General features: G+C 42.6%; 1 protein-coding gene across 1 annotated transcript in view; it reads left to right on the top strand.

Moving 5' to 3' along the window:
• The window catches only part of LOC115582013 (uncharacterized), a 38,989-nt gene extending 20,840 nt beyond the window's left edge, over positions 1-18,149 (top strand). Inside the window, exons 5-16 of the mRNA XM_030417680.1 lie at positions 6,202-6,445; positions 7,808-7,922; positions 8,088-8,198; positions 8,852-9,046; positions 9,146-9,326; positions 11,783-11,966; positions 12,177-12,274; positions 12,436-12,816; positions 12,966-13,142; positions 13,569-13,756; positions 15,744-15,967; positions 17,230-18,149. Of these exons, the coding sequence (XP_030273540.1) occupies positions 7,839-7,922; positions 8,088-8,198; positions 8,852-9,046; positions 9,146-9,326; positions 11,783-11,966; positions 12,177-12,274; positions 12,436-12,816; positions 12,966-13,142; positions 13,569-13,756; positions 15,744-15,967; positions 17,230-17,827 (2,421 nt within the window). The 5' untranslated portion in view covers positions 6,202-6,445; positions 7,808-7,838 and the 3' untranslated portion in view covers positions 17,828-18,149. The remainder of the gene's footprint in view (positions 1-6,201; positions 6,446-7,807; positions 7,923-8,087; positions 8,199-8,851; positions 9,047-9,145; positions 9,327-11,782; positions 11,967-12,176; positions 12,275-12,435; positions 12,817-12,965; positions 13,143-13,568; positions 13,757-15,743; positions 15,968-17,229) is intronic.
• The last annotated feature ends 5,884 nt before the right edge of the window (positions 18,150-24,033 follow it).

The raw sequence follows: 24,033 nt of genomic DNA, 5'->3' as shown, positions 1-24,033 counted from the left end.
TTGATCTCAGTCCGGTTGCTGTTTTGTCTTTTATAAGGACAGTTTTTTTTTCATGATAAAGACAAAAGCAACATGTCATTGCACTGGTGGCCCACATTGATTGACACATTATGACCTGAAGTGCTGGTTCAGTCATTTAAAATATTGCCCCTCCCTGTTTTTCTTTGACCACTTGTAATTAGCTCTCTTATTGTCCTGTTGTCTGACAGGCCAGTGGATGGTAAGGGGCACTATTACCACAGTGGTTTCTCAGGTGTCTTGGAAAGTAAGGTCAAACCTACAGTAGTAACATAATCACCCCTCTATTCTTCTTGTAACTTGGACATCAATCATTCCCTCGCAGCAGAACTGTACAGTGTAGTGCTCCTAACTCCAACCCAGATTTAGAATCTAATGTGTTGAAATCATAAATGTAATTTTGTCAACTGTGAAGACATGTCTGAGTAAAGACTTTTTTTTCTGTCAGATTGTTTGTGTATTTTACACATGAATACACAACAGATAGAAGGGTGTGGTTGTCGTATTTAAAGTATGATGGCTGCTCCTTCCAATGATCATTATTGTTTTTAAATCGAAAATGATTTCAACAATGCAGCAAGTCTCGTTTTGTATAAAGGTGATGACACTGAAGAAGCCATTTAATTCACATTTGCATGAAGCATGGTAACTCAACAATATTTGGTAGAAAGCTGAACACAGGATACAAGGGACGATTAAGATTCTCAGACAGTCAGTAATTATGAAGTGCAAAAAAAAAATCTATATCCTCGAATCGTCCATATGGAGCCTCGATCTCAGCATGCAAAAAGCAGGAACCGCAGAAAATAACTCGACTGGTCACCTCTGCTGAGCCAACACGTAGTCACACAGACACATCCACATTTAGGAAAATAACTATTCATCTGAAGTGCGAGAGTGAATCACAGCAAACTCAGCGAGCACAGGGAGAACATGCAAATGACATTCAAAATGTCACCCACACAGTTCAAACTCAGAACAAAGTGGAGAGACAGCAGCACTGCGATAATAGTAGCAGGTGACCAAGAAGTGAAGCAGTTTGTGTGATGCTTCACAAGTAAATCAAGCAAATTACATGCAAAACCTTAGAGTGCTTCACACCAGATAACTACAGCGTGCAACATAAAATACACACGAATCTCAGAAAAAGAAAAAAAGACAGGCAATGATCACACAGAGATAATCCCATAATCAGTGAAGATTACAACATTCAAGCTGCATTACTTCCTTTTTTCTTTGCTGCTCCCTCTCGTGCGGTCTTCCCCGTGGCTCGGTCAGGGAGGTGCCAGCTTGCCACATGGCTCTGCCAGTCTCTAGCTGGGAGCAGCTCCGGCCCCCCCGCTGCTCTGTGCAGAAGGGACAGGCCGCTCTTGCTGTCCACCGACACAGTACGTGGATGTTGTGGCGACTTAAGATCCCAGACGGGGGGTTTTCACATAAGGTCCCACTGTGAAAACCAAATTCATGGGGAGCTTGAATGCTATTGTTAGTAAAAAAAAAAATAAAAAAACACCTAAAACATGAACCCAGTAAAGGGCCAGTTTTACAATTAACTGTAAGTGTTTAAGAAGAGATTCTAAATAGGGTTGTTTTGTTTTTTTTTGTTGTTGAACTATTTACTTACGTTGAAAGTTTTTCAAAATGTGTTGATTTAGATTTTTTGACTTAGCTTTGACTGTTCCTCTGTGGACTGAATATTTTTGCCCTACATCTAAAGATCAGTAAACTCTCTAGTAACCCGTTTATTTTATTGGACATTCAAAAAGCTGAAAACAGGGCTGTAATTATTTGGTACTTAAAAGCCCAGCATGTAACTTCTAGTGCTAGACAAAACAATGACAAAAAAAAGAGTTGGATCTCTTCACTGGTAAACAACTTTTATTGCCAATTAAAAACTGAATGTTCAAAATGTTCACAGGAGGTGATCTTTTAGAGTTTTATTCGTGACATGAAATCACGTTGCTTCCTCCCTTTCTGACTCTCTCCCAGACGTTATGGCGACAGGGGGAGCAAATGAAAAACTTGGTTACCTTAAATAAAAAGCATGCAACTAAATAAAGTATATAACAAAGCTCTTTTAATACTTATTGTGCATTTAACATGATATCCTGGAATGAGCAGGTTACAAAAGCTGCAGCTGTGGTCATCTGGAAAAGAAAAGTAAAGGCCTTTTGTCACTGATGTTCCCGTTATTGACGTAAATGCATGATTGAATTAGCCAATCAGCCAATATTCTTAATTAACCTGGCTAAATATGTAGTGCTTAATATAATCTGGTGGTAAGAAATACATCTTGGGGCCCGGGTGTAGCTGATTTGTCCAGGCAGTAATCCAACCCTGGCAATAGTATAGCAGTTACAGCACAATGCAGTCATTGTAATGTTTGTTTGTTCAGGTGGTAATTCATACGCTGATATAAATCTATTGGTAGCATTGTTTGTCAGCCTCATGTCCTCCCGGGAGGTGATAGCCTGCAGCAACATGGTAAAGGTCACCCTGTCAGCAAGCGCTTCCTCATTTGAAAAAGATTACACCTGACAAAATGCAGCGTGCAGAGGTGCGGAGAGAGCATCTTCATCCATATGAGTTTGCATGATCGGATTAATTCTTAATGTGTGGAATCATCCTGCAGTGAGTGCTGCTTTTGTTCACCCATCGGCCGTTATCCAGCTTTCAGAGAATATCGCTCCCCCGTTTGACATTTTGCTATTAAATTAATTTAACCAGAACATGAAATGTGATGCTGCGGTGCAACCAGGCGAGCAAACACCTCCTTCCCCAGACTGCCTGGCGACAACAGGAGTGTTTGCTGCACGTCCAGTATTATGTGGAAACTCAACTATTTGGTAGCTGCCAGTCATAAGCAGCCTTGAGTTAGTGTTTCTGACAGCGGGTACAGATGATGCAGCACTTCAGACGGTGAGGTAATTAGCCACAGAGGAGAAACAGACCACCGGGAGAGCTTCAAGAAGAGCTGCCTGCCCACTCTCCTTCATGCGGTGCAATTAGATGACAGGGAGTTGGAAGGTGTGGTGGTCTGACTTGGTCTTCTTGCACCCTCAAGTGGTGCAATGCCGACATGACAGGATGAGAGAGAGATAGGACATGGCAGCTGACATTTGTTCAGTGTGGCAGGGCTCTGCCGTGCATTCACTAAGTCTTTAGTTTTTACATTTTTTTTTAGGATCAAAGACCTGAAGTTGCTCCACAAACAATCACAGAATGGTTTGTTAATTGATTATGATCCAATCCTGAAGTTTTCGCTGACAAGACACATAGCTTTATTAAAGCCAGAACTGAAGAACTGGATATTCATGACATTTTTAAACAATACTACAAAAAAGAAGTCCAGAAAAAAAGCAAACCGACACAATCAGAAATCCTCAGACCCTCCACAACAATAGTCATGAATCACTCGCAAAATGAAAATAGCTGTAGAATACTGCAGAAATCAGAGGAAATAACAATGAAATAGTCCTTAAATCATTCAGTTTTTTTGGTCACATGCACACTAACATATTTTCAGGTTTTGTAGAGCATTTTTTTCCCACTGCTGCCCACATCTGTTTTACTCCTGAGCATTTTCAATCTGCCAACCTCAGTGTCCAGATAAAGAACACCGGCTCTCAACTAAAAGGTCTTTGGCTTCTAGATAGGCGGTATGTAAAATATGTCTCGGGTCGAGTCTTTTATTTAATCAAGGCAGCAATGCTCACTTATTCAGAAAAGTTCTGTTCACATACACACAGTTATATATATTTGGAGCTGCCCGTTATTTAACAACTGAGCAGCTCCTCACACTCCACCGGGGGTTAAAGGTCTGGCGAAAGGGCACCCCAGCAGTGGTAATGAGGAAGGCTGAACCTTGCTTTTTTGTTTTCCACAACCAAATGTGTCCTGCTGGTACAATCCAGTCCTGTTCTAACCTTTAGATCAGTTATTCCCACCGAGGAATACTTGTGCCCTTTGAATTTTACTTCTGCAGCCAACAACAGGTAATTGGAATGGCTGTGGAAGAAGTAGAACTTATGATTTGATTAAAAAAGCAAACAAACATGGCAATGTATTCACATTTTGATCAGGAGGAGAATAAGCAAGCAAAAAGAAAAACAAATCAGTGCAAGGCTGATCTTTTTGCAAAATTGACCATCACATGCACATTTCTGAAAAGCCATCGTGAAGGTCGGGTCATGCTCTGCGAGTTAAGTCCAGGCAAATCAAATCCTGGGCAACGAGGTCAAGTGGAAGAGAGGTGGGCTAAATGACGCAAATGAATTATGCATAACATTAAACGGGCATAACATTAAACGGGCAATACGAAATAATTTTGGTCGAAAACTTTCCAAAATAAACAATCATCAACAGCAGATTAATTACCAGTGGGTTTTTTTTTTTTTTACATTCTGATGAATATGTTTGGTGCAGCGATATCTACCATCAGCACAAACATTCCCGTAGGTCTCTGCACTCCCAGTCCAGTGAGATGTATTTAAGGATCACTGCATCATGATTTCACACATGTGGACATGATTCCACCACATCCATCCAGTCACTTGAAGGTGTAGGTTAATGGGATACTTCAGCTCGTCTGATTCATTTCCCTAAAAAGTTTTCTTCAGGTCAATGCTTCGTATCGGTTACAAATTATCCAACAGGATGAATAGGAGGAAATGAAATGTATTCGGCGTCTTTGGTTCTAACAATGAGAGGCAGGATGAATGGTCAGTAATCTAAACTGTCCCCCGAGGGCAGGATATTACTTAAGCTGTCTATAAAACACACTGATGTATGGCTTCAACACAGCTTCTAAACTCCAACATCAACAATCAGTTTGTTGCTCACTTCCAAATATTCACTTATATCTCCGCATTGATCATTGGTGACATTTACAAATCTCGACCCTCGAAAAGTTGCTGAGCAGAGCAGAAAGACAAATCACCCCTCCTGCGAAGCCCCGCTCATGAAATGCGTCACATCACGCACACTGGGTGGAGGTGTGTGGCAGGCCCATAATAAACTGACACATCGCTTCAGTGAGTGTGGCAGGAAGCAAATACTGTTCTGCCAAGCCAAATACACTCAGACCCCCTATCAGTTTATGGCTGTAATGGATCCAGCAGGCAGACGGAGCCCGTTGGCCTCCGGCGGCCCTTTGGATGTGCCACAGCACATAAGAAACTGCATGGAGCCAGCGAGTGCATGCAAGGGGGGTCAGGCTTTCTGAGAGAGCTGAGGCGTGAGCACAGAACATGCATTCAGAGAGCTCACAGAGGAAAGATGAAGAGAGAGCGAGCAGGTCTTTAAAATGCTTGTTAGGTAACAATAACACCATATGAGGCCAAGGACTGCACTGTCCCTCGATAACTGGTGCATTGACGCATGTCTACATTTTCAGGACAAAGCCTTTTTTTTTTTTTAATCAATGAGATTTCAATTGTTTGCATATGTTCTGTATCCACTGCTGGAAATATAAATGATGGCGATCACATGGCCGACTTTTCCTGATCCCTCAGAGGAATGAGATGATCCTCTACGATTCGTCTGTTGGCCAGCTGTGATAGTTGAAACTTCCGTGCCACTAATTATGCCAATAATCTGACAATATGAGTGTGTGCCCAATGGTTGGATGTAACCTTGTTTAAAGCATTCAACAGTGATATGGCTGAGGTCGCCTTTTCATGGGCATCCAACCACACCATAGGGTCTTTATCAGTGGAAGCCAAATTTGGAAAAGAAGTCCTATGATTCATATAAATTCTGTTGTACAGGGACTATCATCCAACTATTCCTTTTTCTTCCTTTCCTTTGTAAATAATCTATTTAAATAAAACCATATATTCCTTGATGTCCCTTTTATTATAATGCAATTGCCTCATTTAACAGATACTCAATTAGTCTTGCCACTTTTTGGCATCTCACAGTGGTCTAAATACTGTTTGAGAGGCTGCAAAGCTAACCCTGAATCCCTAAATGTTTGGCAATGGACAGCTATAAAACTGTAGAAAACTGGCGATAGTTTTTTTGGCAGCTTAATAATGATTCAATTATTAAAAACATGAGCATCAGCCTTCCAAACCAAACAAACAACAACAAAAAAGCAATCAAACTGTACTCAGGACATTAAATGGTTCCCAGCGTTCTCACAAATCAGTTAATAAATCTCTAATGTGGCTGTGTTGACAGGGACGGCCTCATAATCGACATCACATGCGGCCAGAGCGTACAGAGCAAAGGTCAGAGGCGTTCAAAGATGGATGAGGGACCAGCGTCAGGCGGCGGAGACCCAGTGCCAAAGGTGTCGTCTGCTCAGGTGTCACCGGCTGGCTGCGTGAAGGGGGAGCGGAGAACAGGAGATCAGCAGCTGTAGAGGGATCAGATCACCAGGTGGAAAAGACACATTCAGCTCCGTACCTGGACAAGACAACAGGTAAGATCGCTGTCCTGCGGTGTGGTTTGACGGAAAATTAGTTAGGGGGGGAAAAAATACTTTATCACAGATAGTCATTGGAAAGAATGTCGAGCAGTTATTAACCAGGTATAAAAAGCAGTGAGTGATAACGTGAGTAATCCCTGATGTCACTGTATAAATGAGGTATTTTAATAGTTAGCTCAAAAATGAGTGTTTACAACAAGCACATTTGCACATAGTGGTGGGAAAGAAGTATATTTAAATACACTTAAATAAGTATACTTATTTATGCTGTAATTATGCACAATGTTGATGTACTTTACCTTAATATTTTTTTGGTTTTACATTTTCTTCTTCTACTTTAATACATTACATAAAGATTGTAAAGAGAAAACACAAACATTTAAAATACTTATGAAATACTATTTTTAAAGAGGAAACTACCTGGTTTAAAAAATGCTGCATAGACATTCATTTATCATTACTTTTGCTCTTGCAACAAAAAGAACATTTTGTTTGCAATGCCTTTGTGCTTTCATTTAAGGCAAATCTTTTTGTACAGTGTGCTTACATTTTCAGTAAGATATTGCTATTTTATTTTTCAGTTAAAGGATCTGGATTCTTCTTTTTGGCATTGTTGCTGTGCTGTTGCATCCGCAAAAAATGTGTTGTTTTCTACCACAAAAGGGTTAAAGACAGGTTACGATAGCTGCAGTAAAGTGCTATGACATGTACGTCCGAGGGAGTCTGACAACCTTCAAGACAACATGCAACGTTGGCAATCTTCTGTACCTCACAAGTCCTATGTTTCTCCCTGTTTGCCACCTGAGGCTGAGGCGCACTCATGCATACACAGGCTGCTAATCTCAGGACATGGCTGTCTGCCTGCTGCCTCGTGTCCCAGAAGCACTCAGCCCAGCAGATGACACGGCCACGATAAAGCGATCAGGTTTCAGATAGTGTGAGTTACTGACAGGCTGTGGAGGAAACAATAGAGGCTTGTTAGCTCAGAGTGGAAAAAAGATCACTGTCATCTTAATTCAGTTTCCCCTAGGTGGATTTATCTTGTTTTGAGCGCATGAGGCCCGGACGGGGAGATTCTGTGTCTGACGCTATTCATTCACCACATCCTCCGCTCACTCTCACTCACTCCGGGCAGTTACATATTTAAATGTACGTCTGCAAAAGCATGATTTTCAACATGGCTGTTGACATGCAAAGAACTGGTTCAAAAGTAGGCACTGGCTCTGAACCAGCACCTGAAACGCCTCGGTTACAGAGGGGTCAAAGTGATACTGATCATAAACCTGATCAGGTAAAAAACTGGTAAAAAACTGTTTGTCAAAGTCAATATGTTGCTTTCTCTGCCTGTGCTGGTAGGCAGCTGTGTCTGTGGTGTCAAAAGGAATCAATGAGCAGATTCAGGAGAAACAGCAACACTCTCCTTCAGGATTTCTTCCACAGAGGAGTCCATGGAGGAGACAGAGACACTCCTGTAAGTCTCCTGAGCCATGCCTGACCGTCAGCTTCACAGCTGTGCCATGTTTTTTAACCGTTCACCTCTTCAAAGTTCAGCATCAATGTGAACATTATTGGTTGTGTAACTGAACATCCTGTTTTAATGGATTAATGGAGTCAGACGAGTGTTATTTTTTTACAGATCCCGGCTCAGCCCAGAGATGCTAAAATGATTCACTCCATCGCCAGTCTGATCAGAGCGAAGAGCAAACTCCTCCTCCTCAAGAATCCTGACACTGTGGAGATCTACAAGGTCAGCATTCAGCTCTTGCTATGTTCTTCCCATTGTTTTCATGACACGACCGATGCCTTAACTTATTAACAGGTTGAGAGGAGAACACAGAGAAGTTTCTGAGAAAAGCTCTCCATAAGCTAACAGACAAATCTGCATTAGGATCAACGAGGAACATCGACTTAGAGGAGGATTTTGATGTTTTCTCGCAAAGTTTTTGGAGAATCAAAAAAGGACCAGAACAAATAAACATTTTAGAGAAACTATTCTTTTCTCATTAATGGGCCAGATCCAGCCCACCAAAAGAGAAATTAACTGTGGCCCAGATTTCGGATGGTTCTGGTTTATTCTGTTTGCTCTTGGTTGACATGCGACCATGGCTATGGCCTCTTTGTGGCTCAGATCTGGTAGCGGACCGCCTAAAGGCCATCATTCCATGCGGTATGTGGGCCGGATGAAAGTGTCTGCTATGGGCCAGATCTGGACCACAATCATTATGCTATCTGAGAATTAAATGTAGACTAACTGTGCTTACCAACAGTGGTTTTACAAAGTGTTCCTGTGTCCATGTAGTGTCCCACGGTTGTTGTCACAAAGAGAAAGAGGGCGCACAGGGTTAAAACGAGATGTAACATGGATTCACCCTTTTAATTAATGCATTCTTCCCAACACAGCTGGACGACTCAATGGCCCATTCTAAGAGAACCATTAAAGACGACGTTTACCTCCCGGCCATCACAACCAAGGTGTCCAGTCTGAGCTCATTGAAAGGAGCTCTGAGTCAGTCCTGCCCTTACCTGTACGACAAAAGAAGAGGATCTTTCTCCTCAGTGGCCTCTCAGAGAAGTGGAACGCACCCTAAAAAGCAGGTACTCTCATATCTGCAAAAATATTCCAGTAAATGCACTTGCGCTTCTTTCCAACATGAAATATTTAGCTCTTTCTGTCGTCCTCTCTCTTCACGTCAGAGTTCCCTGAAGGCACAGAAAGAGGCAAAGAAATCCAACGTCACCGTGACGATGGTCTACCTGGGACAAGGTCGTCGGGGGTCGGGAGGGCTGGGGTTGACACGGGATGAACTGAAGGTGCTCCAGCAAGTCAACGGAGGGGAGAATATCTGCGTCTTCAAAGACCTGGTGACTCCAGGAGGTAGGAGCGGTGAACATTCAAAGCTGTTTTGCAAGAATGGTCAAGAATGTGCACAAAAGAGATCTAAAGGGGGAAAAAAAATTAAGCCTTTCTTACCTCATTTAACAGAAGCTCAGAATAATAGAATGAAATGAGAGGTCTTGAATGTTCTCCCTCTTTTCACACATTTAATTACATCTGCCCTCGAAGCAACACTGTAAAAAGGACGATGAGGACGTACAGTGCTGAAGCAGAATGAGAAAAGAGAGCTGAAGGGTGACCTGATAGATTACCACCACAAAGTCAGGAGACAAGACAAGTTATTTCATCTCTGCAGCCGGTACATGTTGATACACACTGTACTACAGTCACTGCAGGGAGGGAATCACGGTTTCAGGCAGATGCACAAGAAAGAGGTTATGGATTTGTGCTCGGAGGTGTGGCCGTGATCTGTTTACAAAATCTTCTGTAGCTGTACAAGATGAAAACAAAAGATGGAGACAGTGCATGTAGAGGCGAAAAAACCCAACAACACTTTCATGGCATTGATTTTACACAATCTACTGTTAAGTCCACTGTAGGTACAGTAGTCCAGTGGCTTCTGACTTTATTGTGACAAGCACAATTTTTGGGAACAGTTTCACTGGAACGTCATTTTAAAGAAGAAAGAGCCGCTGTAGGAGAGGTTTTTGGCAGGGTGCTCCGTGGACTGTCCACAGAAACAAGGACATTGTTGATGTTGTTACTGAATTTTTAAAATGTGATTTTTCAAAGCTGTGAGCGCCACAGACAAAATTTGACTCCCCTTTATTGTATTCTGGTGGAAACAAAGGGCTTAGAGGGAGACATCTAGAAACAAAATAAAGACGAAGTTATCTGCATCCATAAACACAGTGAAACTAAAGCTAAGTGTTGTTATTATTATATGGGTGAATGGGCCAACACTTTACACTCTTTGCACTCTGAATTTCTTCTGATGTATCTTCTCTTGACAGTAACTTGCAATGGTTACACATGAGTGCAAATGATGGCCCAGTCTTTTTGAATTAGCCTCAGATCTTGGATCTCGCTCTTCCCACAAGTCTTACTCCCCTCAATTCTCCTATATTGGACCCAGTCAGAGAGTAAGATGTTGGTCTTAATGTGGTTTGTTTTAAAGATAATGTGACATACTGAATGCCAGTTGTTCCCAACTGTGGGCTTGCAGAAAAAAAATGAAAAGACACAAAATTACAGACAGCTTTGGCTGCATTGTTTACATCTTGTAAACACAATCCAGTACAGATTTCCATTGATCGTCAGCGGCTCCCAAAGCGGTGTATACGACCTCGGCCATAACAGCATAACCGTTGCAGCGTTAAAATGACACACGTTTGTCGCACGGTCAACAGGTTTAGGTGTGAAAACGACTTAGTTAGCTCTAGGGAGATATATACAGTAGGTCTGACTTAAAATCTCTGTTACTTCTGTAACTTCTGTTACAAACATGCGTTATCTAACTTATATTATGTATGTGATATGAGTTCAGAACGTGGGTGAGTTAAAAGAACTCACCGTTGACTGCTGGTCTGGTCCCCTGAATGAAAGTCCTGTGCTTGTTTTCTCTTCTCTACGTGGACTTTTCAGTCTTTAAACCTCTTTTTCCTCACCTTCTCCTTTGCAGCTGTTGTAATTACTTAAAGCCACTAGAGGTCACCACCTGACAACAAATGTAAATATAGGTTGTTTTTTTTTACCTATATATCTGTTTTTCTGATGAGGACTCAAAAAAATCTGGATGTCATAACAGTAGCAGTTTATATTAGGAAACACACATTAACCATTAACTAACTGCTTATTAGCAGCAAAATTCATGAACCAAGATCTTAATATACTTTGCTCAGTCTCGGCCTTAGAGTGGTGGTCCCACAAGAATAGTCATTCTATCTTTATAACAGGTAATGAATTAGATTTTCCTTATGTGACAAAAATCAAAACGCATTCTAACTCAGAATATGTTCCACTTTGAAGGTCTGACACTGATTAACCTACAAAGCTTCTACTGGTGAATTATGTGCATGCTGATAGCAAAACAGTTAATGGTGCGTATGTGCTCTCCAATCTAAAGTATTACTGATAATTCTGTCGCAAAAAGGTGATTGTGGAGCCGCTAACCTTAAAATAAGTGCCTCGTCTAAATGGGAACTGCACATAAATCTACCTCTAATATGCAGCCAGTGATGAGGGGCACTGCTCGATTATGAAGGGTCACAGGCCAGAGACATTATGAACCACTGCTGTATTCTATTGCCTAGATGCTGCCTTCCGTCTCACAGTGCCATGAGCGTGACACAAATAAACACAAATGAAACCGAACCGACCTTCACAGCAACGTAAGCCAAACAAGACAGACGGACGGCCATGCTGGATCAGTTAGGAGGATGAAACATCTCCAACCTTCGAGAATTACATAACATGTTTCCCCTTGTATCTTTCAGAGCAGTTCCAGTTTGTCTCCCAGCGTCACAGAGGTTACCCCTTCAGCGCCACCCTGTACGTAAACGGCATCATGGTGGCCAGAATCAGCTCCTGCTGCGAGTACCGCTACGCTCCCGGCTTCCAGCAGGGCAGGAAGAGCTGCTTCAGGTTGACTTGGCTGTCCGGCGGGACACCCTGTTACAGGTCAGATTTCATCCTCTGGGAGACGGACGGCGTCGCATTGGCAGAAAATGAGAAATTAGTTCCAGTCAAAACAGATTGGGTAAAGCCATATAATGTATTGTGGGTTGACAGAGGAGGAAAAGGATGCATATTGCATGAGGGAATGGTGTTGGTGGTGGTACAAGGGGGGAAATATGAGTCATGATGAAAGCACATTTTTCATTTTTTCAGATGTACAAGTCTCCGAAACAAATACAGCTCCTGCCAGCAGCTGAACAACGGCACAAAGGAGAACTTAATTCCCCCCCTAGAGCAGAGCCCTGGCAACGGTACAAAGCCTGGAAATGAGTGTCTCAATTTTCCTAAAGCTTATTCATCAACATTTTTTTGACATTAGGCCCAGTTCTTGATTTTAATGGACCAGTTTAAAGACAAAATGTCCCACAAAGCATCTTTTTTTTTTCTTCCTTTCATTTTGCCTCCATTGCAGGCCCTGTCGAGTCATGTCCATCATCCCCTCTATTTATCCCCGCCAAACCAGAGAAGAAATCAGCGAGGAGGACAAGAAAACACATCAAGGAAGGCGGTGGAGGATCTACAGACAGCGAGGACCCCCCAATAGCTGGGTTAAAAGAGACCTCCAGGAGGAAACGACGCAAGGATCAAACCAATCAAAAAGGGGGCAAAGGCAAGACAGCAGGAAGTAAGGGGGAAGAGGGACCAGATAGCAAGCGCTCAGAGGTCGCTCGGAGGTCAACAGTGACAGAAAAGTGTGAAGACAAATCATCGCCTGCCAGAGATGAGCAGAGATCCACCAGCAATGTCAAAGCTCCGGAGCCACCGCGATTGAACAAGGCAGGCAAAGTTCTCGGTGAGCACCATTAGATTCCATTAAAACCAGACGGAAAAATAGAGGGGGATAAAATGCTTTTCGAGTGGAGGTGCAGGTGACCTTCAATTCATCCGCATGTGGTGTTTCCATTAGATATTCTTAAGAACAAGAGCGTCTCTTTTTCAAAGATTCATTGCAGGATGAGGAAGCTCTGACTAAGCAGAACGGAGAGAAACAGAAGGCCCCGGGATCAAATGGGAAAAGCAGAGACGGGGAAAGACTGAAGGACTTCTATGAAGAATGTGTGGAAATGAGCGCCGCGTTGGAGCAGGGCCCAAACAAACACAACTGGTTCAAGGGGAGCAGTGAGTAAAGAAAACTGCAGCACAGTAGGAACGTACTGGAATCCCCCTGGAGTGCTGTAACTGATTTACATAATACACTTGAGCAGAAAATGGTGAATTTGCAATAAAGTGATGCCTTGAACAATGTCTGCTTAACGGAGGACGGATGACGTGGGGGAGAGGTTATGCAGATATTGTTCACACACAAACACACACACACACACACACACACACACACCCACACACACACACACATACGCGCGCCTCACTGCAGCGGACTTGTTTTCTCTATCGAACACGAATGCTCAAACTGAATTTTTGATTTCATTATTTGCATTCTCACATAAACATTGGGTATCAATTTCACTGTGTGCTTTTGGCTTGAGGAGAGACAGTTTTATTGCGCCTGAGTTGTTCTTTTTATTTTTTTTCTCTCCGTATGCCAAGTCTTGGAGAGGTGCCGGCTCCAGAAGAGTTTGTCATCGTGCCCCAAAGCTCCAGGCTCAGATGTGGAGCTCAGCGCAGAAAGTGACACGGTCCTGCAGCCTGATGAAGAGCCAGAGGAAGAAGAGGACACAGCCAGCCAGAGCGCTGGCAAAGAAGAGCCTGTCAAAGAACAAGACCTGCAGGCGCAGGTGTGTGTTCAACACAAATTACTGTGGTGAATCTCTGTTTTTGCCAGAGATGCTCTTGGCATTACATCGCTGACAGAAGCCCTTAAAATACCTGTATCCCTGCAGTATGAGGTGAAACTGATAATACAATTGCCAAATAATATATGAACATCAATAGAAAACATGTTTTTCCTTTGAGGGGAAACATTTCTCATTCATGTTAAGTAGTTATTTAGTATTCAGCCTTAATAGGAAAATCATAATGCAATTCTTTCCACCCCATTCACCAGGACATGTGTGAATATATTGACAAATGATGATTCCGCAAAACCCCAGGTAAGTTAAAAATCTTAATTTCTTCAGGATCTTCTATTTCTCTCTTGTCACAATACTATGTTGAGCCCTGTTTAGGTCTAGGCACAAAAAAAACCAGTTGGTGAGGGTTAGGAAAAGACCATGTTTTGGCTTATAAATACCAGTTTCATCGCCACAAACATGGCTGCTGATGTGTTGACCTCCCCCATGGATGGAGACGTCCCAAGGTCTCATTAAAAATCTCCAGCGGTGTCACACTTACAAATGCTGAAACGCCATGGTCCCCTCTCACTCTTAACTCCACCACCTTTCCCTCCGCCTCCTGAAGATGATCATGATAACGTGATATGACACCTACGTCACATACGGTGACTTGGCTGAACTTTTCACAATGAAATGACACTCTGACTTTGACAAAAGGTCAAATTTCAAGATGCAAATTTTGTTTAGTAGCATCTCAATGAGATGATGCATTTCAAATTAGGCATGCTCTCCTAATGATGCCAGAAGTGCCTCTGATGCTGCCTAAAATGCTGAATCGGGTATTGTCAAAATAGAGTGAGTCTATGAGTTTATGCACCGATACAATACCACGTAATTTATTAGCCCCAAAACCTGTATTAATCTTAAGAGACGTTTATCCGCTGGGGGAAATATGCTGGATCAAAGGGCCAGTGACAGATTTCTCTTCCCCTGAAGTAGCCTCTAGTGTTTCTGTGTCTATCGATTTCGCACACAATGTTAGAAATAAAACTCAAATATCAAAAATCTACTTCGCTACCTGAAAAAGACTGTTATGTTATCAGTTTGTAGTCATTCCACCTTAAAAGATCATTCCATCATCGCGAAGGTTAATACACTAACAGTCTGTAACAAATGGTCGCTGAGTTTTATCTGAGACAGGCAGGAAATTGGCTCGGACTCACCCATCATGATGAAAGAGCTTCGAAAGGTGCCTGAAAAATTCCTCAAGGTCCAGCAAAGTGGCACGGTGGCTGTGGCCCACAGCCAGACCATATGTCTTCTGGACCCTCAGCCCCCCTCTGTGTTTAGAGAACCTCCAGCACCTGTCCAGCTCACGTCTCGTTCCTGGCCAACAATGTATTTTTGGAGCCATGCTGCTCTCTCATGCAGACAGTTAATACTATCAAAGGTTCGCAAAACTCTGCTCTCAGGGCAGAGGTGCAAAATGTATTTCTGTATGAGGCAAAACAATCTATCTGTGCTATGAGGTACAGAAATATTTGGGAAAACCTAAACCTTTCTGGCGATGGAGGTAAACTAGAAGTGAGATGAGATATTTCTGTTTGCATCATTTCTTTGTACACCCTCATGTGGGAGACCATTGTCTACCAGGATTAAAGGATATCAAAACACTATGAATAAATAAATGCACTGGTCTAACAACATTCTTTCAGTTCTATAGCCTTGTAACATCTTTCCGAAGTCCAGTGGTTAAACTCTGAATGATGAGACAACCTTTTGGATATCTTAACTTTTGGAATTAAAGTTTCTACATCCCTGTGAGATGTTATCTCTGTCTCCTGCTCAGGGACTACGGATGTAAATCGGCTTATAGCTGAGTGGCTAAGTGGTGTCACTGTCAAATAAACAAATAAATAAACACTGCCGTTTTGCACCAAGATCAAAACCAAATCCAATAATATGATTGTCTCTTGGTTTGTTACTGTAGCTCGATGCCATGATGACGGTCCTGAGCACATCTGATGAGGTGGAGCAGCTGGTCCTGAGGAACACGGACCTTACGGACGACCTTCTGCTGAGCCTGGCGGGGGCCCTCAAGAGCAGCCTGTCCGAGGTCACACTGCTCAACCTCAACCTAAACCTCATCGGCCCATATGGCGCTCACATCCTGCTGGATGTCCTGGGAGTGAAGCCTCAGGTCAGAGGCTTACAGTAAGTCCTCTGCACCACTGGTCCATGTTACACCCAAATCTATGAAAGGAGAACAATTGAATCTGGACAACAGACTGAATAAAAAGCTGATGTGAGGATACCAGCCTTTTTGAAAAGTGTTCCAGTATGACTTTAGAAAAGAACATAATAAAACTGAAGAGACAGTAAAAAGACACAGTTAAGCCAAGGACGGCCTTGGCATTGAAGTATAAAATCTTAGCCTTTTGCTGTTGAATTACACAATCTGTCATTTTTTATGTGACCAAGAAATGCCTCCAGTGCCTTACCTTTCTGAGTGATTTTCTTTTTCCACACAAAATACAGTTAACGTGCAGGAGCTCATCAGTGACATTTGTTCAGGGACATGTTGACAGATGTGTGAGACAAAGCGAGAGCATAGTGTCTGTCTTCTTAATAGGATCAGGACTAGATCATCCCTTCATTTTCATATTTTTTTTTGATACCACTATCTTATCTGTCTCTTAAATAGAAGGCTACAGCCAGAAGCTAGTTAGCATAGCTTAGTAGAGTTGAGTACGCTTCTAAACCCTTTTCTAAATGATGAAAATGTACGTAAAGATTCCAACAAAATACCTGAATGCATCATTTTAATCACGTGTGCGATGATAGAAACCCATTGACTGAATATTTTGAATAAAGATACCCAAAATGTCCATCTTAAGAGGTGCAATATTTTCCTCTCGCAAACTAAAAGGGGGCAGCATACCACCTCAATAAATGCTAATTGCTGCTAACTGTAGCTGCTGTTAGCTAGTTAGCTTGGTTAGCCATGCATTTAACGGTCCAGACTCTGAGCTCAGAGCATCAGGGGAGTGTTGGCACCGGAGATTTGGACTGGATGGGCTGGGGCTAGCTGTTTAGCATGCTATCTTCAGTAGATATCTCTGCATCACAATACATAGATGTCATGATATCAAGGCTGCTGTTTTTTCTGTTGACAATTTTAGTTGATTTTCAAATGTTTTTTCGACTAAAAGTTGAATGTTGCACCTTTAAGAACGGAGACGTGTATTAAACTGATCCACAAGACATGTATGATTTTTCCATTTGATGTAATCGTCAAGCAGAGCAGGCACACACAAAACACTGCCATACAATGGAAGAAAGAGAACATTATGTACCCTTATAAGAGAAAACTATGTCAAGGTGCTAGTGTACACCTTTCTGAAAATCCTTTGAAATGAGCAGTTCAGAGAGGAATCAAAATCTCCATGGTTAACACTTTTTTTCTCTCTCTGCAGCTTATTTGGAAACAAACTGCGTGACCATGGAGTCCTGACCCTGTTAAATGGAATAGCTGAGCTGCAAGAGCAAACAGCGAGAGCTGCTGCTGCCATCCAGCAGGCGATGCTTCTCCCGTCGGATCAGATTCTGCAGCTCCCCACCGGATGGAGCTCTTTCAGGGTGTTTGCACTTGTTGAACTTGATATCGGGGGAAATGGCTTTGGCAGCGACGGGGTAAAGGTAGTAGCATCATATATGAGGCACCACTCGTATCTTCAGTACTTGGGGCTGGCGCAGACCAGCGGCGCTGATCTTGCGGCGTGGAAGGAACTTTTTGACAGCCTCAGAGGAAACAGCACACTTACTCAGATCGTCCTAGATGAGAACAATTTGGGAGATCCAGGGGTCAGGCTGCTGGCCGACATGCTGAAAGAGAACATGTGTCTGCAACAGGTGGATCTGGATGGGAATGGCATCAGCGACGTGGGAGGAAATGACATCATGGGGGCGCTGCTGTGCAGGACGCATCTCCCGCTGAGGCATCTGAGCCTTCAGGAGAACAACATCAGCACGGGGCTAATGGGTAGGATACAAGAGGAGGTGAAATGTAAATGAAACCTGCAGGAGTGGGAGATTCACTTCCAAACCACGAGAACCTATGTGACATAAACACAGCGCTGACTTGAGAACTTCTTTGTTTACATTCTGAGGTCAGAGTGGAAAAACTTGAGTCATTTGACTTGTTCGACCTTCAAACACACACACAAAGATCTCTTCCTTCCTATGAGTGGGTGGCCCTGCTAACAAAATGCTGCATCTGAGTTTAGCCCTGGCAGGTAGTGTAGGAGGCATGTTTGCTTTAGGCCTGCGCTGTGGTCTGGATGCATTTTCAAAGAGATCTCAATAAACTGAACCTTTCTTTTCTGCGGTGAGGTTACATCTTCACCTTGAGTTTTTTTTTTTTCCGCTCCTTCCCACCAGCGTTACCCCTCCTGACTCCACACCTCCTACTTTGCTAAAACTGACTCCAGCAACAAGGCTCACTGATCCCTCTGTCATTTTATTGAATAATTTGCTGCCTCTTGACAAGAAAGAAACCACAGTGATTCATTCCACCCACAGTATTTACAGGTCATGGATGACTTACTCACGACTCACCCGCTCCCCACCCCCAGTAGCCGTCACCAGATCCCCTTTCTCTACTTCTATAAATCAAGAGAGAGTAACTGACAGCTAAGCCATGCCACGTCAACTACCCTCATTTTGTCATCCTTGTCTCCTTATGTGCTAGACAGAGCTTCTTTTCACAATCTAAGCATGGAATGGGGGGAAGAAAAACTAGGGCAAATTCATCTGAATTTCAAGGCCGTCATCTCATTGTTCTATCAACACCGACGTTCTGAGAATAACTGTACCTGTGATCAAAGCTTGTCAAAGTGGTAATTATCTCCTCCTCTCAGGGCTGCCAGCAGTGATTCTGCTGAAACCAATCCCTCCATATTTCATCTGCAGTCTTTGCGAATTCCTTTCTGTGGAACCCTGATAAAGACGCTCTCCAAAGCCCCGGGAGGATGACAGATAAATAAGACTGGCGCACCTGAAGATTACATCTGCAGGAGTCATCCCGCTCTGCAGCATCAGACTGACTAAGCCTCTATTTGTGATGTTGCGGTGGCGTGAACTTAAAACTCCCTACTGCAAAAGAAAAGGTGTCTGGTTCAGGGTGTCTTATTTTGTAAGGTCAATTCGTAACATCCAATATCTTGCAGATAAGATTCTGTTATCAGCCCTAAAAAGAGTCTGTGTTTCTTTTCTTTCTGGCTGTTGATCCACTACGATCTCAACAGCCGCATTTATAGTAGATTGGTCGCAAAACTAAGTGGTACACCATCATGCCTGGCTGAGCATAAGCTGGCGAACAAGAGCCTCACTGTAATTCACAGACTCCTTCGATAAGGCCTTCGTGCTTCTCTATTACAAGTAAAACTCAGATCAGTGACCCCATTGTCTGTCTGCTAATGTTATCTGTATTTGGCCTGAAACAAATCCCGCAGTGTTACATGCTTCTTTCAGCCACTCTTTGAAAAACAAGGCCCTCAATGATAGGAGCTCAATCTGTTAGGAATTTACAGGTTCACTCCCGAAACAGTTTCCCCTTTCAGACCTTTGCAGGTTACTGTATTGTATCTCTCCGCGCTTTAGCTGTACAGTCACACAAGGCCTCGCTGGTGCTGTATAGCCCAGGTATAAACAGGTGAAACACATGATTCATCAGGGTTTTGCTGATAAGAACAGATGTACGAGACAAACAGGTCAGTTCTAACTGAAAAGTAGCACAGATACTTCTGATATACAGGTATAGAGGGGTTAAGTTTCACACAAGCGATGCAGTGCCAGGGGGAAGATGGAGAGAGGAAAGTCTTGGGAATTGAGTTTCTTGATTGTGACTTAGGGCACAAACAAAACAAATGAAGTGAACAATGGTTACTTACCCTCATGGGAAGTTCAGTGATTCAGACTTCCTTCAAGTTTCCTTTGCGGGGTGATGTAATTTATTTCCACTTTACAGCGTATGAAGGCCAGTGTCTTTGCAGTATGCAGGGCATTAACTTTTGATGTCTTTGTTATCGAGTACCTCTGGATGCACACAGGTGAGGAAAACCTTTTTCAACTTTAGAGTGAATTTTTGTCTCAGTGGCTGCATGGCTCTGGGGGATATCTGTCCACCATTTGGGCTCAGATTTGGAATTATTTGATGGATTGACATTTGTGCATTCAGGATCCCCAGAGGCTGAATTTGAATGACTGTTGTGATGCGTTGGCTTTTCATCTGAAACGTCTGAAGACGACTCAACCTTTGTTATATAATTGGTTGAGTTGTGTAGTTACATTTTCCTATACGTTTCCAACAATGCTCAAACCAAGAGAAATCTGCAAGTATGCTCAAGGTTAAGATAAGGGTTCAAACTTAGAGGAAACATCACCAAGGAGTGAGGAAGGAGGTCGAACGAGGCTAAACATAAAACTTATATATACTACCTCATCTGTGAAATTTCTGCCTAAGACACATACTGTGGATTTTCATTAGCAAAGGTGTTGCAACTCCATGATCCCACACTACTTCCAACTTTTGTTTTGTTGTGATTGACAAAAAGTTGATTTGTTGACTATCGGACAAGAACTGTTGAAAAAGCATATAGACCGCTTAAATATTTTTGCATATGTATAAAAAAATACCTGTAAATGGTATCTGGGACAAAACAGCCTAATTGAGACACTAGCCAATCATGTTTCCATCTTTATTTATTACAAATTGCAACTGAATTTTGAGAAGCTCAGCAAAGAAAATGCAAACAAATGCTTGTTTCAATCCACTAGAGTTTTGCAATTGCTGGGAATTTGGTTCGTGGAGATGAGCAGTACGTGGCCGGTCCGAAACAATACACAAGTGCAGAGGAAGAGGGCGAAAAAAAGGAAATACACTGGAAATATGACATTTCGGTTTCTTGGTGACATTAGGCCTGTGTGGAGCGCTCACGAAAGGGTTTTAATCTGTTGCTACTTTTCTTCCTTTCGCGTCTCTTTGGAAACAGCCTTAGCCATGTGAGATACATGGAACATTGGAACTTAATCGAGTAAGGTTTTTCCATCTCCCGTGAAAGCACATTAAAGGCACAATATGTATGAACTTTAGCTGAAAATGTGTTTAAAGTCCAGGCTGCTAGCTGCAAAGCTAACTGAGCTACAGCTAGCGGCTCCACTCCACAGCAGTGTCATTCTCACAAACCGCACTATATTTTTTTCGAAAAAGGTCAAATCAACCTCAAACGAGTGTAAAAATGAGAATGCGCTTTCTGAGTTCTGCCATTTTCCATCAAACTTTTCTGATGCGACACTTCAAAATGCCCCAAACACATTCTTGTCAACCTAGCTACTGTAGACAAGCTTGTATTTTAATGCATTTCCACATAGAAAACAGCAGCACATTGAAGCTTCTACACTGCGTCATTTCCATCACCCCCAAAATTAACACCAAAGCCTGCTGGGACTGACTGGATCCACATGGAGCGTCTGTGCCAGGAGAACAGTCTGAGTCAGTGTATGACGTGAGGGAATAGATGGGCAGGGGTGCGTGTTTGTGTACAGCAGGCCTGGTTTTCAGCCCACATGTAGAAGGCCAGGTGCTGTGTTTGTGTTTACGGAAGCCCGGGGGCGGTGGACCTCTGTCAGAACAGCAAACCCTCTGTTGGGTCCATTAGGGCTCTGTACTGACCGCAGGCATTCACTAATTTGTTTTGTCTAGTCTGTCCATAGAAGTTGTTACTTGTGCAGCTTGACCGATTGGAGGCCGTTGTTGTCAATTCAGAAAATGTTTTTTTTTCACATGGAGACTCGCTGCAAGCCCCCAAGGGTCTGGCTGAACAGAATCACTCTGCCAGTTTCATGGATGGAAAGATAATCAGGTAAGTTACAGCTCATACAAAGGATTATGGTGTGTTCTTCATTAGTAGCAGTATCTGCTCAACTGTTGCAGGCTCTTGTAAACAGTGCGAGAGGAGCAGGAAGTTGATGTTGGCTCTCACTTGGTGCATGCGGTGTAGCAGAGGATAAATGCAGAAAGGCCTGGCTGAGGATGAGAGTGAAAGTCTCTCTTTGCGGGGCTTCTCTATGACAAATCAATCTTTATTGTCCAGAATAGGAGAGAAATTTATAGACCGGATCCTGCTGTGATGACGTATGCAAAGCAAAACATTTAGTGCACAGTTTGAGTGGTGTCATATTCTCAAACTGGCATTTTAAACCCCCGTTCCCAGCTTGGGGTCACAGGAAATCTGAGGAGCCATGAGATGATTAATGGGACAGGAAAGACTTAAAGGGTATCTTGCTGCACAAAATGATATTTGTCTTTCAAAATTTGCTATGAACATTGTTATTTTCTTGAAAATTGCCGGATAATTTTATCTGTTTAAAATTAATTAAAATGAATTTGATAAGGGGAAATAACTTTCTAGGCTAACATGAGATGAACCTACATCATGGGGATTGAATGTTTTGGTTTCAGTGCACACAAGCCAAAACCACCTATTTAGACCATAATAAGAAACAACAAATGGACATAAATGCAGGATAATTAACTTTAAGGTTTAGGTGTATATTTGCTGGCACCATCTTCGTATTCTGGAGCCAGAAGTGACCTTATTTGGACGAGAGGGTGGAGCCAGGGAGGATATCCTGACTGGATCTAACTGGAAACCCAAGGACACGCTGTGGCAGTGACTTGTCAATTACGAGGTAGCCATGCATCCGTTTACTCTAAATGGGACCGTAACTTTCTAAATGAGCGTCACGCTGTATTAAAAAGGACTTGAAACAAGCGATTGAGATGATAAACTCATGAGGAAACTGTTTGCTGAGGTAAAGAAATTGAGTGAGAAGTAGGGTCATTTTTTCAGCTTACATAGGATGAGACTTCTTTTTGAAATCAGAGGAGTTTCCCCTCTGCGTGTCATCAATAATTCAGATTTCAGGAGCTAGGCATTGGCTGTACTTTTCAGACCAAGAGGATTGAATTGTGGGATACATCACTGCCTTTAAAATAACTCCTGTTGATTCATTAGATTAGAAAAGTAAAAGATAGACCCAGTGAGCGTCATCCATTATTATGGCAGTGGATTATGCTACTACAATATGTGTATCTAAAGCAGCAGTCCCTAAACTCTGCCCAACAACCGTATGTTCAGTGCATCCTGCATCGCTGCGTTCTCTACAGTATGTGACACAGCATTGTGATGATGCTGAATGAAAAGTTTTGGAGTCCGCTCTCCGAACAATGGCTCCTGCTGCTGTTTGACATTTGGCAGAAAGAGCAGCTTTTCAATATGGATTATTCATCAGCGGTTTGATCCTCCACTCAAATGTCACCACAACAATGCCTCTGACTTGGCAGCAGCGTCTGTCTTTCTGCAGCTCTGCGGGGTAAGGAATTGGCAATAATTACCACATCTAATGTGGCCTTCAGAAAGATTCAGACTCTGTGTTCAAGCGCTTTTGCCTCTCAAATTATTATTATTACCGTTTTATTGGGAAGTAAGGAAATAAATGAGAATCTTGGCTTCCCACATCGCTGCAATTCTGTGCTTTCTACTCTGACTCATGATGTCCTGAAAATAAGTTGTAAAAGACGCCTGATGCTTTCAGTGTGTGAGCTGCTGCAGCCTCACATGATTGCCTCAGGTGATTGATGGATAGAACAGAACTGTGGCCACAAAGAAAATATCAAATCTGTGTACTTAACATGCAGATTGACCCCAACACATATTTGTAATCAATGACCTGCCATTCATAAAAAGCCCAAGAGTCCCTGATGTTTGATCAGTAGTTAACTGTATGGGGCAAGAACCTTATGAAACTTTGAGCTGAAGAGCTTAGAAGTTTTGTTTGAAAACTGTAGATGTTGTAACCACATCACCTTGTGAAGTTATGGTTAGGAAAAGTTGCTTAATCACACACTGGCAAACACAGAATGACATTATAATACATTTTTTGTTGTACTGCAGGCCACTCAGGCCACTTTACTGTCTTTTAAACTCTGTTTTCCTCTCCACCAAACTCCTGAATTTAATATCTGGCTCTTAATGAGCTAAACGCTCCACTATGTCTGCCCTACAAAGCAAAGGTGCAGCTACTACACTTCTGGTCAAATTCAGTTATGACAGAAATTGAAATCTTGCTCTATCTTGGAGTAAAAGCGATGTCAGAATTGCAGTAACTATAAAATCCGACCATAAGCCGAGGCCGACCACAGTAAGAGTAGTCACTGC

The sequence above is a fragment of the Sparus aurata genome, chromosome 5 (assembly GCF_900880675.1).
Source record: "Sparus aurata chromosome 5, fSpaAur1.1, whole genome shotgun sequence".
Classification (NCBI taxonomy): Eukaryota; Metazoa; Chordata; class Actinopteri; order Spariformes; family Sparidae; genus Sparus; species Sparus aurata.
Note: the sequence above shows the minus strand (reverse complement) of the source record. Positions and strands in the feature narration are given on the sequence as shown.